This window comes from Vidua macroura, chromosome 11 (assembly GCF_024509145.1).
Source record: "Vidua macroura isolate BioBank_ID:100142 chromosome 11, ASM2450914v1, whole genome shotgun sequence".
Lineage (NCBI taxonomy): Eukaryota > Metazoa > Chordata > Aves > Passeriformes > Viduidae > Vidua > Vidua macroura.
This window is the reverse complement of record NC_071581.1, coordinates 16,936,654-16,953,129: the sequence shown is the minus strand read 5'-3', so window position 1 is coordinate 16,953,129 and position 16,476 is coordinate 16,936,654. Positions and strand designations below refer to the sequence as shown.

The following is a 16,476-nucleotide window of genomic DNA, read 5'->3' as shown; positions in this document are numbered from 1 at the left end:
CTACGAAGTTACCTTCAGAGCTTCTCTTCTAGTTTGTTTTTTACAGTAGCCACTTATTTCAACTGACATTTAATTATAATCTAAGCATCTCCAACTCACTGTGTAACTATTTAATGGTAAGTAAAAAAGAGCCCTTTTGACATTAGTAGACCTACAGTTACTTCAATAATAAAATGGCAATTCATTTGCAACTATTTCTTTCTACAAAATACTTCTAAATTTCTGTGTAGAAATCCTTGTGGATTTTAGATTCCAATGGGAAAGAAAGGAATAGCCTTCAGTTTCCATTGCTCTACTTTAAACTACTTCCTGGATACCACAATGATACAAAAAGACCTTAGAATCAGGTATGTGCAGCTCCAGTTTCTGTGTGTATGTGTGTACATATATATATACACACATATATGTATATATAGATAGATATAGATATATAAAAGACTCCAGGAGTCCAGTAACTCAGGACATAGCAAGCACTTTCAAAGTGGCTCCAGGAAGGATTGGCCTCTCCACACACCAAAATGCTGCAGCAGCTGAAGCTACAGCCTCAGAGACCAAAACAGGTCCAGGCATTTCTGTGTGGCTCCTTGTCTGGGCTGCCCAACCTCCCCTCTCCCCACACAACCTTGTCTCCAATCTCAGCTCCAGGGATGGGCCCAGCTCAGCTGGAGCTACTTTAAATGCTGCTGCATCATGCTGCATTGTGCAATGCAGACATCCTTGGAAAGCTCAGGATGAGCAGCTCACCACCTTGGGACTGCAGCTTTGAGATCACTCCCAACATTCTGACCAAAACACTCATCTGAACTCCAGGGTAGCTGCCACAGAAACACGGAAAGGAAGCCCAGAAAAAGACCCCAACAAAGTCTATACTGGGTTGATAACAGCACAATCCCTAAAAAAGAAGCAGCAGCAGCAAATCATTTGCTCCCTACAAGCTTTAAAATAGAACCTCTTACACTGATGATGTTGAGAATTTCAGCTCAGCTTGTTTGCATACCCAGGAAGGGGCACTTTTCTAGTTTTATTGGCTGTTGAAACATTGGTAGAGTTCAGGGGAACATAATTCATATCAGAATCTGAGTTGTAAAACTGATGCTTAACCTCGGCCTATACCCTCCATCATGACATTCAAATAACCTCAGTGAAATACAAACATGAAGGACTTACAGAAGTGATTTGGGTTGGACCAGACTGCACTGTTATTCAGTGCTGATATCTCTGTCCTGTATTTTGTATTCTCTTATATGTAATACCCATTAATAGACACTATTTAAAAGTCTATCAATTCTTTTAAAGAATTCAAAATTAACATCAGTGTTTTATTTTGTTCCTTAGAGGATGTGATTCCCTGAGCAACAAATACCAAAGGTTCCCTTTGTGAAAATATGTCACAGTAAATAAAACTAACAATTCATAAGCATCCACAGACTGGATCCTTTTCACAAGATTTTGATAACATTCACTTACACATTCTCAGGAGAACTTAAGAATTTGTTTTACAAACAATCCCTAACACAGCAGAGACCTGGTTTTATAGGTCCTGGTCAAAAAAACACGCTGTTTAAAGATATTATTACTCATCCCAAGGTGCCAGAGCACTCACGTATCAATCTTGTGGACATAAATAGGCTTTGCATATGTACAGGCTGCAAAATGCAGCCAGAGGTTGGAGGTGTGAGGGCTCTCCTGAATGACACCTGGTCAACACTGGAGTGTTTATTTTTTTCTCCATGATCTTACTGAAGATCCAGTATTTTTCTTTTATGGACACATAATCAGATTTTTAAACACCCTCTGTTTTCCACACATGTTATCCCAGTATAAATTAAGATTCTGCAGGGGTATGGATCTTTTCATTTCCCCGATTCATAGAAGCAAACATTCAAGGGAGACTCCTTCTCCCTGCTCCTCTTTTTGGGAACACCCTTCCTAGTCAGTGAAAAAGGAATGAAAAACAGTCTAAAGGTTAAAGGAAGCCAGTTCTCAATGAAGTAAATGTCATTCTCTGCCTAAAAAATACTTTGGACTCCTAATAAATAATTGGCTCAGTGGTTCAAAGCATCAAAGTAACCCCTCCAAGTGCTGGAGGTGCTGCAAATTCTTACATAATAAAGACTCATAACCTTGGCAATGAAGAACTGCAAAGCCTTTCATTATGTCATGGTTCCAGTCCAAAATCCAATGGAGACAAATGGAAAACACCCATTGTCTTCAGCACTTTGTAAGAATCAAGAAAATTGTTGGGTTGTTGCTTTTTTTTTTAAATATGAATGAAGGTGCTTTTACCACTGAAAGCACTTTCCCTCAGCCATTAATAATGTCTGTAGTATCTTTTCTAACTAGGGCATCTGTTTACATAAAAAATGCAGTCAACATATTCCACTTAAAAGCCAAAGCAATTTTTTTGATGTTTTACGTATCCTAAGCACAGAAATAACTTTAAACTGTCCCACACCTAAGACATAGGATGTACTTAATCACAGTGAAAATCATACACGCAAATAGGATCACGCACTCCATCTTAGAAGGTTCCTTAACAGAAGATTGACAAAGTAAATCTTAGGTGGTTGAAGAATCCTCTTCTAGAGCACTGTCTTGGCAGGATTTTTGCCATTAAAATCAGGGTCATTGTTATAAAAGGCAAGAGGTAGATACATACAGCTGGATTTTCACAACTCCTCTGCCCCGATTTGGAAAAATGGAGATGCACAAAATAGTTTAAGGCATTCACTTACCATGGACTTGGTGAAAGGTCGAGCCAAGGTGAACAGCAGAGTGTACAGCCACCAGTTGCGATGAATGGAGGAATAAATCATATTTCCAGGATGGACTGAGTTGGATGTCACCCCGTGGGGAGCGAGGCGTCGGTTCAGCTCGTTGGAGAACAGGATATTGCAAAGCTTGGAGCGGTTGTAGGCCAACATAGCCCAATATTCCTTCTTGGATGGAGAAAGCAGGCTGAAATCAAGCTTTCCAGAGGAGTCTTTAATTTCTGTAAATCTGAGAAACAGTAAATGTGCCTTAGATACCCCAGAGTTAATTTCACTCTCATTAAGAACAATATAAAATGTAGACAACAGAGTAGATCCTGGCCAGAACCAGCATAAAACAGCAGCTTATTTAGCAGCTGAAAGCATCTACTGGTAATTGCCTGAGACCCAAGGAACAGTCCCATATAATATGGCAGTAAAATTATTGGATCATTATAAACAGCAAACAATAAACAAAAACAACTCAGAAAACACTTTGATGGTTTAAAGACATTGTATGTAACTTACAAATCACTTTATTTTAAATTTAAAAAAAAAAACAAAAACTATTTTGCCATATATCCCTAAAAGCATGATCAGCTTGGAGGAAATAATGTAGGATAAAATGATAAAATAACTCTGCACTAAAAGCAGAGCAACCCAGCATTTTTTCTTTTCCCCTTCTTCCCATCCCCTGATCATTTCATCCAGTGCTCACACAGAGCACACTTGCATTTAAGTGTTCAAGTAACTATGGATGAGTCTCACTGCCTCTTAAGCTCTTTTTTAGATTAAAAATTGATGAATATAAAGGGGTTATAACCTTGGTAACTTGCCATCAATAGTCTTATATGTTTAAAAGATAAATGTAAACAAAGCCAAAATGAGCTCTGGCAGAGCATAATGTTTTTAAGTATACCCATGGCATGGCTGAACACAAATCAAAGTAACTAGTTGACGTTTTTTAATTGGGTCTGACAGAGTCATTAAACACCAGCTGTTTGTTATTAAAAAAAAGGAAAGAAACAAAGTAGTGAATGTTCTAAAGACATTTAGATGAAGAAAATGAAATTTCCATAAAGCATTTCTCCTCCCAGTTCTTACAATTTCACTTATTAATTTACTTATATCTTAATATTAGAAAATAATACTACATTTAGTTACAGATCTACGTTTCATTCAGAGGAGCTACTAAAAATAAAAAGGATTTAGTAAGCTCTTTTTAATACTCGGTTTTCAGAATCAGCTGGGGAGAACAGGGATAAACATAATTATAGCACACACTAGAAAAATGTTTTAAAATATCTTTACTAATTTTGCATCTCATGCCCAGAAATGAAGAGATCAGCTGGAATTTCTACATTCATTCTGTGAGCAGAATTATAATACGCTCAGAGAAATGCAATGCAGTATTTGAACTCAAGAGGAATCCAGGATGTTCTGTGTCTTGCACAATTAGCCCTTCAATTTCAACAACAAAATTTCTCTTTCATAATTTTCAGTTAGATAAAATACATTTCTGAAATTAACAGGACTATTCTGGGAGGAATTTCCTATACTCGTTCCACAAGCAATCACTTATGACACCAAAAATAATCTATAAATAAAACTCTTTGTGTGTTACTGTATAAAGGAAACACGGTGGCATATTTTGAGTCCAGTCCTGCAAGTGTGCTTATGTGAGTCAATCTCAATGAATTCAGGGGAATAAGGGCTGGACAATCAAATTAACAACACAGAAATAAAGACAGAAAGAAAGTCAACCTATTTATTATTCTGATTTTAATATGATGTGCTTAAAGTACCCAAAAGCTTAATTTAAACAGAATTCATTTGTGCTGAATCCAGAGACGTAACTAGAAATAAACAAAGAACCAAAGAGGCAAATAAATATTTTGCCTTGGAGCAGTGCTGGATAGCATTTTCTGCAAACATGGGACTTGATTTTTCCCCTAACAGGGGGTCTTGACTCCAGCAACAAGATCCAGTCAAGGTTTATGGAAGTAATTAGATACCAACACTTCTGTTTTACAACATGGTTTAAGGCTCAGAGTTCTCAAGTAGGTCAGAAAGAACAACCACCTAATAATACCTAACTAACTCCTTACATAAACTTCTTCCCATTAAACAGACTGAGGGGTGGGGAAAGCACAGTTATTTACAATGATCAGTCTAAGTGATAAGCTGCAAGACATTATTTGGACTCCTTAGAAAAAAGGAAATTTACTAGTTGTGTTAATTATTTTATTCAAACATAGACTATTACTTATTTCCTTATGGGCTTCTGTCAACCTTGGTTGATCTCTCTGACTTAGCAATGAGCACTTTCAAAATGTTTTCAAAAACAGAGATAAAGATGTCGAGAGATGAGAGCCCTAGTTACACACAGCACTTAATGCAGTGAAAAACAAAGATGTCATTTAAAATACTATCAGAGATACAAACTTACATGGGAGAACAAGCAGCTGACAATTCAACATAATCTCCCATTAAATAACAGCTCATTTATACATATCCCATTGTGCCCTCCACATCTGGCAAGTGATTGGAGTTGGCAGATTTATTTCTAGAGCTATCTCGCCTGCCCTGCAGTAGCTGCCCTCACTCCTAACAGGACTCTGCTACTTGCTTTCACAAACCTGGTGTGATTTGCAAAGATAAGGATGTCCAGATTTTGTTACCACCTAATTACTAGACATTTCATGTCTTTTAACAGTGGGGAGGATTATTACTGGCATTTTCTATTGCTTCCTTTCATTTCAGCCATCATAAATTTAAAATGGTAAAAGTAAATCTATCTGCAGTGTGTCATTTATACCATAAGCCCCTGTGTTTGGAAGTGATAAAGGTTTCAGCCCGACCCTTGGCTGGTCTCTCTCTACCAGGTCCCTGGGGTTACATTTTATGGAAACATGATTAAAAAAAATAAGCTTCATTCTGGGTCACTAAAACATTTCAAAATATGAAGACAGGGAAAAAAAAAAAAAAAAAGGCACTCTCACATTCTTCCTTTTAGTTTGCTAGAGCTGCTGCACAGGACCAAAAGTGAAATAGAAATCAACAGTAATGTTTAAAGCTGGATGTTATAGGCTTGATCCTGCAGTCCTTGAAATAAATCAGCAAGGAGTAAGTGGTTGGTGCCCAGTAAAATTCAGAACTGGGGCATTCATTTTGCACAAGGAACGTTATTTAAATCAAAACCATATTTTCAGTTATTAACACAAAAACACAAGCACATCTGAAATAAGGCAAAACTCATCAACATCTTTTTTAGCAACTGCACTTTTTCTGGCAGTAGAATAGATGAGCATCTAACATTTTAATTAAAAAAATTTACCAAAAGAGGCATAGCCAGATTTGTAATATGTATTAACTACACTACTTCCCATATTACAATTATACAGCTAATGTCTGCATTGAATTCCCTAATTTCTCATTATAAAACAACTGGATTTCATCTAGCAGTTTTTAATTGCATTGTTTCTCCTGCTAAAATATCTGCACATTCTTTTTGCTAAGATGTTGAAGTTGTTGAATGACAAATCAATATAGGTCATGCCATTCAGATTTAATCAATTATTATTCCATCTCCTCACAAAATCAATGAGTGGTCTGAAACGCAGCGAAAATCTGCATTCACACAAAGAATGATCAAAAAAAATCTACATACTGTTATAAAACTAGAACATGCTTTATCCAGCAACAGAGCCAAATCCAGAAACATCCACAGGCATTAGTAATGCTTCTATTTTTAAAAAGATTATTCAACGGCAAATGCTTGAGAGCAAGGACCTTCATTTTCAGAAACTTCTCTGGTTCTGCCCAAACTGTTTCATGCTCTAAGGATTAAGGATTCCAGCAAAACCAAAGTTAACGTTCACCAACCTGTGGGACTCAGAGGACACCACAACAACCCTGGCAGGAGATGACTGGCGTAAAGCATCTTCCAGAAGCTGGACAAGGTAGAAATGTCCCAGGTGGTTCACCTGGAAGGTGGACTCCAGGCCATCCTCTGTCAAGGACCAGGGAGCACCAAACACAGCAGCATTGCAGATCAGGATGTGGAGGGGCCTGAGAAAATCAAAAGAAAGGACAAAGAAATCTCAATTAAATAAGTGTAATTACACCCCTCTGTGAACAGGGTGCTGCTGTGAGGGACTTGGCTGGCTGGTTTCTGTGGGAAGGAGCTGATTGACTCCAGGTGGTTCCAGCAGCCCCACTCAGGGTCCAGTTGAGTCCCATAGTGACACACCCTTGGAGAAAGGGTACAGAATAAAAGGCAAAATGCAACACAGCACCATCACTGCTTTCACAACTGACGATTGGGAAACTTTCTCCATCTGGAGCATTTAGAAAATAAACTTTTCCTGGAGCAACTCCTACCACTTTCTTGTATGGGGTACATGACACCTGCACAATTGGTAGGGGACAAGTGACTAAGAAATAAAGACACAATGTAAAAGGGCACATGTACACATTTTATACTCCGGCAGCTGATGAAGTAGCTGTAAAAAATGCAAGACTGAGATGGAAAAATAAAAACATTTTCCAGAAGCTGCATTCTTTGGTGAAAAATCAGAACACAATACGAGATCATTGAGACAGAATCCTTCCTCACTGAACTCACCTAACCCAGTTTAAATAGAAATGGCATGATAAAGGAACTTGAAATGAAAGGGTAATATTCTACCAAACTAAGCTAGAAAAGAACCTAGGCTGGCACATACCTCTCTCATTCAAAAAACAGGTCCAGAAAACTTCAAATTCCTTGAGGTCTCCAGTGTAATCTCAAGATACTGCACCTTGCAGCCTTCCCAACCTCCACAGCAAGGCCAAGGACAAGCGCCCTTTCTGTTCTTTCTTGTCTTCTTCCAAACCCTTACGAAACACAGCAAAGTCTCTGGTGCTCGGACCTCAGATGGATCTGCATTTGCTAGATTGCATCATCTCTGAGCAAACCTTGGCACTGGCAGTGTGTTCTTGCCCTTGAGTCAGAGCCTGACGCAGCAGACCTCAGCAAGCTCTACCTGAGCTGAGGACCTCAGGTTGGAGAACCTGCAGCTGGCATCCCTCACCCTGGCATATTAAATTTGGAAAAGTCACACAAAATAATGACAGCCAAAAATTCCTGCACTAACACTTGTGATGTCCTAACACCAGAATATTAAGATCTGTCACATTTGTTTAGCCTATTCCATCCTATTATGTCTTTTCTGCAATCCCATGAGACAAAATCAACACACAACAAAAATTCTAATTCTGAAGGTAATAAATGGAGCACAATTAGGAAAAATAACTGCTTGCTCTCTGTCCTTCTCAAGTGCCTCCTCACAGCCCTACACACACAGACACAGATTCAGAACCTTTCCCCACATGACTGAAGGACATGTATACTACAACTCCAAGCATTTGCAGAAGGAATTCTGGAAAATAATGTGAAACATGAAGTCCCAGGTTGTCAAACAAACCTAAGTAATTATATTCCTTCAGGCATGTTTCAAAGCACCAGATTTTGATAGCTCAGTTTTCAAAAAGACATTTCAGGGTGAATCAAACACACCTTAGCTGAATACTGAAAGAAATGCAGAAGGATGGGCATAAAGAGTAGGCTATATTTTCTTATTAAAATAAATTTAGACTTCCAGCCTATTGGGAAGTTGCCAGTGTAGTGTGCTTCAATAAGAAGTTAACAATCTATTATCTGTTCCTTTGCCTACTTGGAAAATTTTAACCAAAAGCTCCAGAAGCAGAGTGAAACATCTGTGCACTCTGAGAGCTCAGTGTCTCAAGTGCCGGGTTTCTGATTTTCCTTTTGGGCAGTGACACCCATACAGAATATCTGTGCAGACATACTGCACCCACAGAAGAAACTGAAGATAAACAGGGACTGTCCTTACAAAGGCAAAGTTCTTTCTGTTCAAACCAAATGGCAAAAAAAAAAGGCAGCTCTTTGATCTTTGCAGCCTCCCTCAACACAGCACAAGCAGGATATTCACTGAGTTGTGCAGGATCATGTTCTTTAGAAGGTAACAGATCTTTTGAGGCACTTTTAATCAAAATGATTTAAACCAGAGTTCATTTTGCCTCTTTTGAGATGCATCTGCCAAGAGGAAAACAAAGCTGCTTGAAGCTTGAGAGGACATGGAACTTTGGATGATTCATCACCTCTTATGAGACTTTATGAAAAGCTCCAGCAAGAATTAATTTACAGATTTGTACATCTGCTGGGAAAAAAGGAACAACTTTCTCCAACACAGATGCAATTTTTGGTATAAGAGCCTCCTGTATAAGAACTGCAGCACATGAATGCAGCAGCAATACCAAGAATACCATCACCACTCCCTCCAAAACAAATATGACACTTTTAAAAAGATCATCATTCTATTTGATAATTGTTACATGCACTAGGAAGTAACATATCACAGACAGAAAGGATTAATATATTCTACCTATCCAAACTGTAGTATCCTTAATTATTAATAATTACACAGTAACTACCAGAAGGGAAATACACACTCTATACTTAAATCTGTCAGTTCAATTATTTTAAAAGAAGATTCTAGAACTATAAAATGATGAAGTTTAGCCATTTTTAAATTTTTAGGTCATTTAACTGGATTTTATAAAAGAAATAAAATTATGCTTCAGACCATTTTATGAGATTTGTATTTTTCAAAGCCCATTTCCCATTTTTTCGAAGCAAAAGTAAATCAGATTTAAGAGACTGTAAAATTAACATTATTTACAATATTTTATTGCAAAAAATCTGTGAAGAAATAGAAAAATAAATACAAAAACATTTTGAACAGTTATCATAGTGAAAAGTTTGTATCAGATCGCCTTTTAGAATGCCTTTATTTTTAATTAGTACTAGATACTAAATACAAAAGGATTTTTTTCCTAGATAACTCCACAGAAAAGAAACCTAAAGGGTTGTATGAATAGACACTGATGTTGTGCTTCATTTCAGCTCAGAAAAAAGCCACCTCTCAGATTTGGATCCACGTCCATTAAGCTATCGGTGTCTCTCGTCAGACTGCTAACAAAGGTCCAATTACTGAAAATTGTCATCTAAGTTTTTGTGACCCGGCCATTTGCACACCAGGAAATGAATGAGATTACCTGGGTAACAGCCACTGTGCAGTTATGAATTTCAGCCACAGATGACAGATTCTAATCTCAGTGGTGCACAGCTCTGTGTCACTGAACGTATCATTATGCAGGGACAAAATTTTTAAGATACGTGACAATTCACACCACACATCTGGCACTGCAGCTTTGCTTTATGACAGGAGTATTTTCAAGTGATAGCAGAACTATGACCTTGATTTCACAAGTTCATTAAAAACATTGCTGCAATCTGCGTGAGGCTTTCTCCTGAGCCCAAGGAAAAAAAAAAAATCCCCCCTCGCTTTGAAATAGTTTCTAATTCTACATCAAAGGCACAGCTAAGGCCAACAAAGGATGTCAGCAGCAAAATAAATTTTCCATAGTGTTTACTCCTGGTATCAACATGACCAAGTGCTCCCTCTAACCATGACACCCATGAGATATTTTTGGGAACACTACAGCTAGGACCCTGCAGAGTGTTATGAAAATTTGCCTCTATGTCTCCTTAAAATGTCTTCAGGCAGTGACTTACATCCCACCAAGGCAGCTAATGTGGGCTACCAGTGCCATTTAGGTGGGCACTGGGACCTGATCTGCCCCGTTATTTCAGGTAGCCACTGCTTCTTGAGACTCAGGAACAACTTGCTCCAACTGCAGGGTACCCAGCAACCCCAGAAAAGCCTCACCATGCTGGTAAGTGTACCTACAACTTAGTGGAAGTTTAAAAGCATATAGAATCAGCCAGGACAACCTTACACCTGAGCTGAAATGCAGCTGATATTCTGTGCACTTCACAAAGCCTGTGATACTTCACTAACCTTTGCACTGGGGAAGTCATTCAGATCTCACATGCTGTGCACAATTCACCATTAGGAGCAACTAAGCAATCCAGCTCCTCTGCACTATTTGGAAATACAGTAAGTGAATACATTAGAGAGATACAGAAATTAAATTGTTGCTATAAATCAGTTAGTTATGAAATTTAATAATCAATTTGTTAGCACCTGATGTAAAACTGTGATCTGTCAGCAGCCTCCCAAGCTGGCTATGTGCAGCAGTAGATATTTCCAAGGGAATTAATTACTGATGATTTGCAAAGGTAAGAATAATATTTTTCAACAAATGTAGCCTGTGCACTAGGAGGTTAAACAAACACCACCAAAATGTCAACAGAGTTCTTGGCTTTGGTGTTCTCCCATTTCAAACGCAATGAAATAGTTAACCAGAGACTATGCACAGGGAATACTTTCAAATCTTCCCATGAAGCAGAATGTCACACCATCTGGGGCACTTCTCAAGCGATTTGAAAAGTTCACACTGTTTGGAATTACACAGAAATTCAACAGAAAAGGCCTCACCATATCCCCAAAGTCCCATAAGCAACTGTAGACCTCTGTCACGGCCAGTAAAGAAGGCAGAGCTGTGACTTCTCTTCCACAAAGAAGCAAAGTCACAGCCCACCAAACTTTTCCACCCCATAACCCTGAACACCCAGGTTGCTTTCTCTGAAAGTAAGAAAGTTGTACTTCTTTCCATGAGGGAATGCCTAGATACACAAAGGGAATATCCAACAGGCAAAAGAAGCTTATGGCTCTCCAGAAAATGGGTAAATTAAACAATCATCTCCAGAAATCTCCCTCGGTTTTACAGGCAGTACTGACAGGAAACCAAGCAACACAAAAATCACTAAGTCAGGGTTCAGACAGCAGCAGAACTCAGAACCATGTATAATCTAATACTGATACACAAAAATATTTAAATGTTTACTGGTTCAATGTAAAAGAAAAACAACAAAAAAAAAAAAAAAAAGCACTGCTTAACTCAATGAATTTCAGAAATAAATGCTTAATGTCTAACTTCCCTTTTTCTAAAAATATTGGCTAAAAGGTCAGCAAAAATACCCTTATTGCCAACTGCCAGATGACAAAAATGTGGATCCTTGTCAGACAGGCTTCATTTTAAGGCAAGCCTCTAACACAGGACTTAGAGCCCTGGTGGATGACCTCCTGCTAGAAGCAAGGAAAATTCTCTGCAATTCATCCTACTGGATTTCTTTGCAGGATTTGACACTGTTGATCAGCAAATACTTTTGCCCCACTTCTAAGAGATTAATGGGAGTGGACTGAAACTGTTCTGATTCTTCCTTCATAACACATCCATGGGAATTACTATGAGCAGCTGCTCCTGTGCCTCCCTAATACATCATCTGCATACTGCCACAGAGGTCAACCATCCCTCAATCATTACTCATTACCTCTCTAGAATCTTCAGTGTACAATTTCATAAATGTTTGGAGAAGGAACAGAGGTCTCAACTGATTTGGAGCTAAACAGAAAACACCCATTAGTCATGGTTTTCCCTTTATTATTTTTTCTTACATATACAATGAGGGGACAACTACCAAAATAACCCCACATCATCCTGCACCTTCAGAAATTAATAAGACACAGCAGCAATGAAAATATCCAGAATCTGGTAATTTTCATTCAGCAGCCCACCTAATGATACTTGCTGCTTCAAAGTGCATCTTTTTCAAACTCTGGCAGCAAATCATTATTTACACACATTCACGTGCAGTCACAAGCAAGCATAAACCAGACCTAAAGAGATATTCATTTTTGTAATAACCATGGAATGATTTTTTTGTTTCTGCATGTACTTCTAAATATACAGATTTTGTTTGCACACAATAAGGACTTGTTAGAAAAAGAAAGCTATAACTCACCAAAAAAAAAAAAGCCAATTACTACATTTATTACATACTTATAATATTATCACTTGAAAACAGCTAAATCCTTAGAAAATGTTTTTGGGGCCACAGTTGATCATTCAAAGAATAAAACACCTCTTGGATTTTGAGAATTTTACTTGCCAATGATTCTTCACTGTTTTGCCCAGAGATTATAGAGCTGTAACAGAACTCACACACAGCCTTAGAGCAGCTGTGTGCTGCCATTCAGACCTGAAAGATTCCGTGCTGTGATGGAAATTAATGTACTTTGACAACCTCTGGGATTTTGGGGAACAGCTAATAAAGAAATACAACTTTTTCAGTCTATTACACAAATTTTTGGATTCTAAGATCCATGGCCAGTGTCAGGCCAGCAGTGAGGATTCCCTACCCAAGTAGTAGAAGACTCTGCCTTCTGTGTTTTAATTATCTCCCCTAGAAAGCATTTAACTAGACTAAATATATTTTAATGTATATATAATTAAATACTCTGGCCTTATAATTCAGAATTTTTAGAAGGCAACATCAATTAAACACACAGAGCTTCTCAAAACTCATTAAGCCATCGTGCTCAAAGATCCTTGGTATATTTGTGACAGAATATGTTTTAATCAGATATTAATCATATTAATCATACATATTTTATTTATTTAGATGCTCAAAACAGCTTTCACAGCTGGTACATCTTGTGGAAATTTTTTAGGAAAACAGAGCCCCAAGCAATCTTAGACTCACCCTAGATTTAGGCACAGACATGGCTGAAAATGGGTACCAGAACAACCAGGGAGCAGAAAGTCCCTGGAGGGTTTTCAAGGTTTCTTCTTTAGGGCAGAGTGACGTGAGTGCAAAGTGTTCAAAGACAAGTGGCAGGTTTGGAAATTTTGGACAGCACACTTACAGTCACAAAACTAAGTAACAAAGACCAAACAAAATCTTTTTATTAGTAATGTGTAATAACACTTCATAATTTTTGTAGATGCAACTGTGTGTAAAGTTATGGTGAAGTAATATGAACTTTACTTAAAACAAAAAGAAATATTCTGAGGGAAAAGGTATTTCCATGATAAAGCATATGAAAGGAAAGGTGATCTGATGAAAACATCAGGATCTCTGCCTCCAGGAAAAGGGGGAAGGACTTAAGATTCTGGGATTTTTAATTTTTCATTTATAAAGTACTGGAAATAGTTTTTGGATCCACATGATTTGACACATGCTACCACAAAGGGGTAATTGTGTACAAGAGCTTAAAAACAGAAGAAAGAAGAAAAAGAAAAACTATTTATGCAGAAAACCAATCCCTAGGCTTTAGTAAGGCACAGCATCACCACAAAGAGAAAAAAAAAAAAAGTTTTACCCTAATATTATTATGTATGTTTCAAATGTAGTCAGCCTTTGATCTTATTTAAATTTAAGATATGTGCTATCTGCAACAGTAACTTCTGAACTATGCATGTTCCTTAATTCAATGTGGGTATTTTTGATCTCTCAAAATGCACAATGTTGTCCAGAAGTTTCTGCCTCGGTGGCACTGCCAGGATGCCAACCATACTCTAAGCTGAGAAAACAAATGTAAAATCTCAACTGTCACTAGTTTTAATTAACAGAAAGTAATTCTATTAATGGCAAAGAGTTACCAGAGTTGTACAGTGATAAAAAAAAAGTTCAGGTTTGGAAAGGCAATAAGCAGTGGCAACAGTCAACTCTGATAGAGACACATCAACTACAGAACCATTAAATATATTGGCATAATGGTATCACTGATAATTTATCTGAATCATAGATTCATTTTTTCCAGATCTTTTAAGTTATATTTGTACCAACTTCTGAAGCAGATACCCTTTTTACATATGTATTCTCAGGTATAGAATTTATCACACAGTATCTATGATTTAATTTTCATTCAATTGGAATTAAAAAAACACCTGCAATATGTCAGTTATAATATATGGAAATGCAAAAAAATCACATTCTGGATTGACTTTTCATCAGGCTCCAAAATCTTAATTGCACCTGCAAGGTTTCAGCACACTTCTGCCTGCAGCATGAAAAATGAATGCAGTTACAGAGTTTGGGGCCTCAGCTAAGGAAGCCAGCTGAAAATCTGGCCCACTCCATTTTGGGTCTGGTTAGGAAAATAAGAAAAGACTGAACTTCCAAATGGAGAACCATAATTCATAACTGCTGTCTTTTCCATATTTCTACACACATCATTAGTGAATATACTGTTAGCATATGCCAATTCTTACCACAAAAAAAAAAAAAAAAAAAAAAAAAAAAAAAAAAAAAAAATCTTGTATAGGAAAGTAACTGCAGTGAAGATCTACATCTGGAAGTCTTGCATAATTGTGAATTGCTCCTACCAATTCAGAAAATTCTAAGCAGTAGCTATAGGCAAACATTGTTTCATGTCTGGAATAATTCAAGATTTTTCAGGATGACTTCAGCTTTTTTCTCCCAAACTCTGAGAACATTAAATTAAAGCCTTACTGTTTGGCAGCAGATAACTTTAATTCAAACCAAGTGGCACCATGCACCACTGAAAAGTACAAATGCACATAAAATTTCATCTATAACTTTACTGCTCACTCCTTCCTGCTCTTTTGATCATGGAAGTGTTCGTACGATGAGGTCGGGGCAAATGCCAGGACACCGTGGCTGTAAATATTGGCAACAGGTCCCACCTTGGAAGTTTTAGAACTGAAAACATCAGTGCTGTCCCCCAGTTAAGTATGCAGATTTCAGCCAAGTATGGGATGATCAAACGGAGAAATAGAAACCAAGGTGCCACATCCACAAGTCTACACTCCTACACAAACACCAGTTCTACAGACCCTGAACCATCCACCACTCACCCAGACTGAATTTCAATGCTGTGTTCTGTACAATTACAGGAGGGCTGTCATTTTATCTGTAAGGGGGATTAATACCAACCATAATTCCTCACATCATGCCCACTCAATGAATAGCAGATTCAACTCAGTGTTTCTTAGTTCCAAAACACTAATATGAAAGATTGTTTGGTCTGCCTCTGCCAGCTGCACAAAAATCAGCTCATGCCAAATCCATCTTAGCCCAGAATATTATTATAAACAGATCATTTATTTGACTTTCCATAACAGAGGCATTCAATGAACTGCCTGAGCTGGAAACCAGAAAGGAGAAAGACTTGATACATATAAAAGAAGCAACTTGAACAAATCCAACCATTTAGGTGCACTGAGATCTCTTTTCCCATTCTCATCCTAATGTTGGCACTGTCTTCACAAGGAAGGAAGATGGAGCTCATTCACTCCTGGTGGAAATATCCAGTGGGGAATGTCTCTGCAGAAAACAAGCCAGAAATACTAAATCTTAAAAGATGGCTGCTTTCTCCAAAAAAATTTGTGCTAGAAATCCTTGAGGACTATTTTTTATTGGACATCCATTTTATGCATTAGTCACACTGTGTTCAGGTTGTGCTACAATGCTAGATTAAATATTAAACAGCAATATTGTTTTATTCTGTCTTCTCCCAGAGTTGACTTCGGGAGATCCAGCCAATTTAGGTTTTTACCTTATTTTGCCCACCGAATCCTTCTAACTGTGAGACCACAAAATACTGGAGGGCACTGTCCTGCTCCTAGAGAAAGTTTGAGTGCAGCAATCACAGAACTGCACGATCTAAAATAATCAGCAAAACCCTTCTGCATGGATAAAAAAGTCTCAGAAAGAGAAACAGCTGTATCAACTCAAGAGTATAGATAATGCAAACAAAAAAACTCGCTTTTTTTCCTGAGAGGAGGAAGGATTTTCCAGAATATATTTATAGGAATATGGCATAATTTACCAGTGTTTATATATTCAGAGCTCAGATTTTATCTGTGGGCAAGTCTGCAACACCTAACA

General features: G+C 37.8%; 1 protein-coding gene across 3 annotated transcripts in view; it reads right to left on the bottom strand.

Annotated features, from left to right (window-relative positions):
- Positions 1–16,476, bottom strand: part of WWOX (WW domain containing oxidoreductase) — a 484,520-nt gene that overhangs the window by 367,752 nt on the left and 100,292 nt on the right. For all 3 annotated transcript variants that reach the window (XM_053986992.1, XM_053986991.1, XM_053986990.1), the window contains exons 7-8: positions 6,636–6,821; positions 2,736–3,000 (exon numbers count right to left, since the gene is read on the bottom strand). In XM_053986992.1, coding sequence (XP_053842967.1) covers positions 2,736–3,000; positions 6,636–6,821 — 451 coding nt within the window. The remainder of the gene's footprint in view (positions 1–2,735; positions 3,001–6,635; positions 6,822–16,476) is intronic.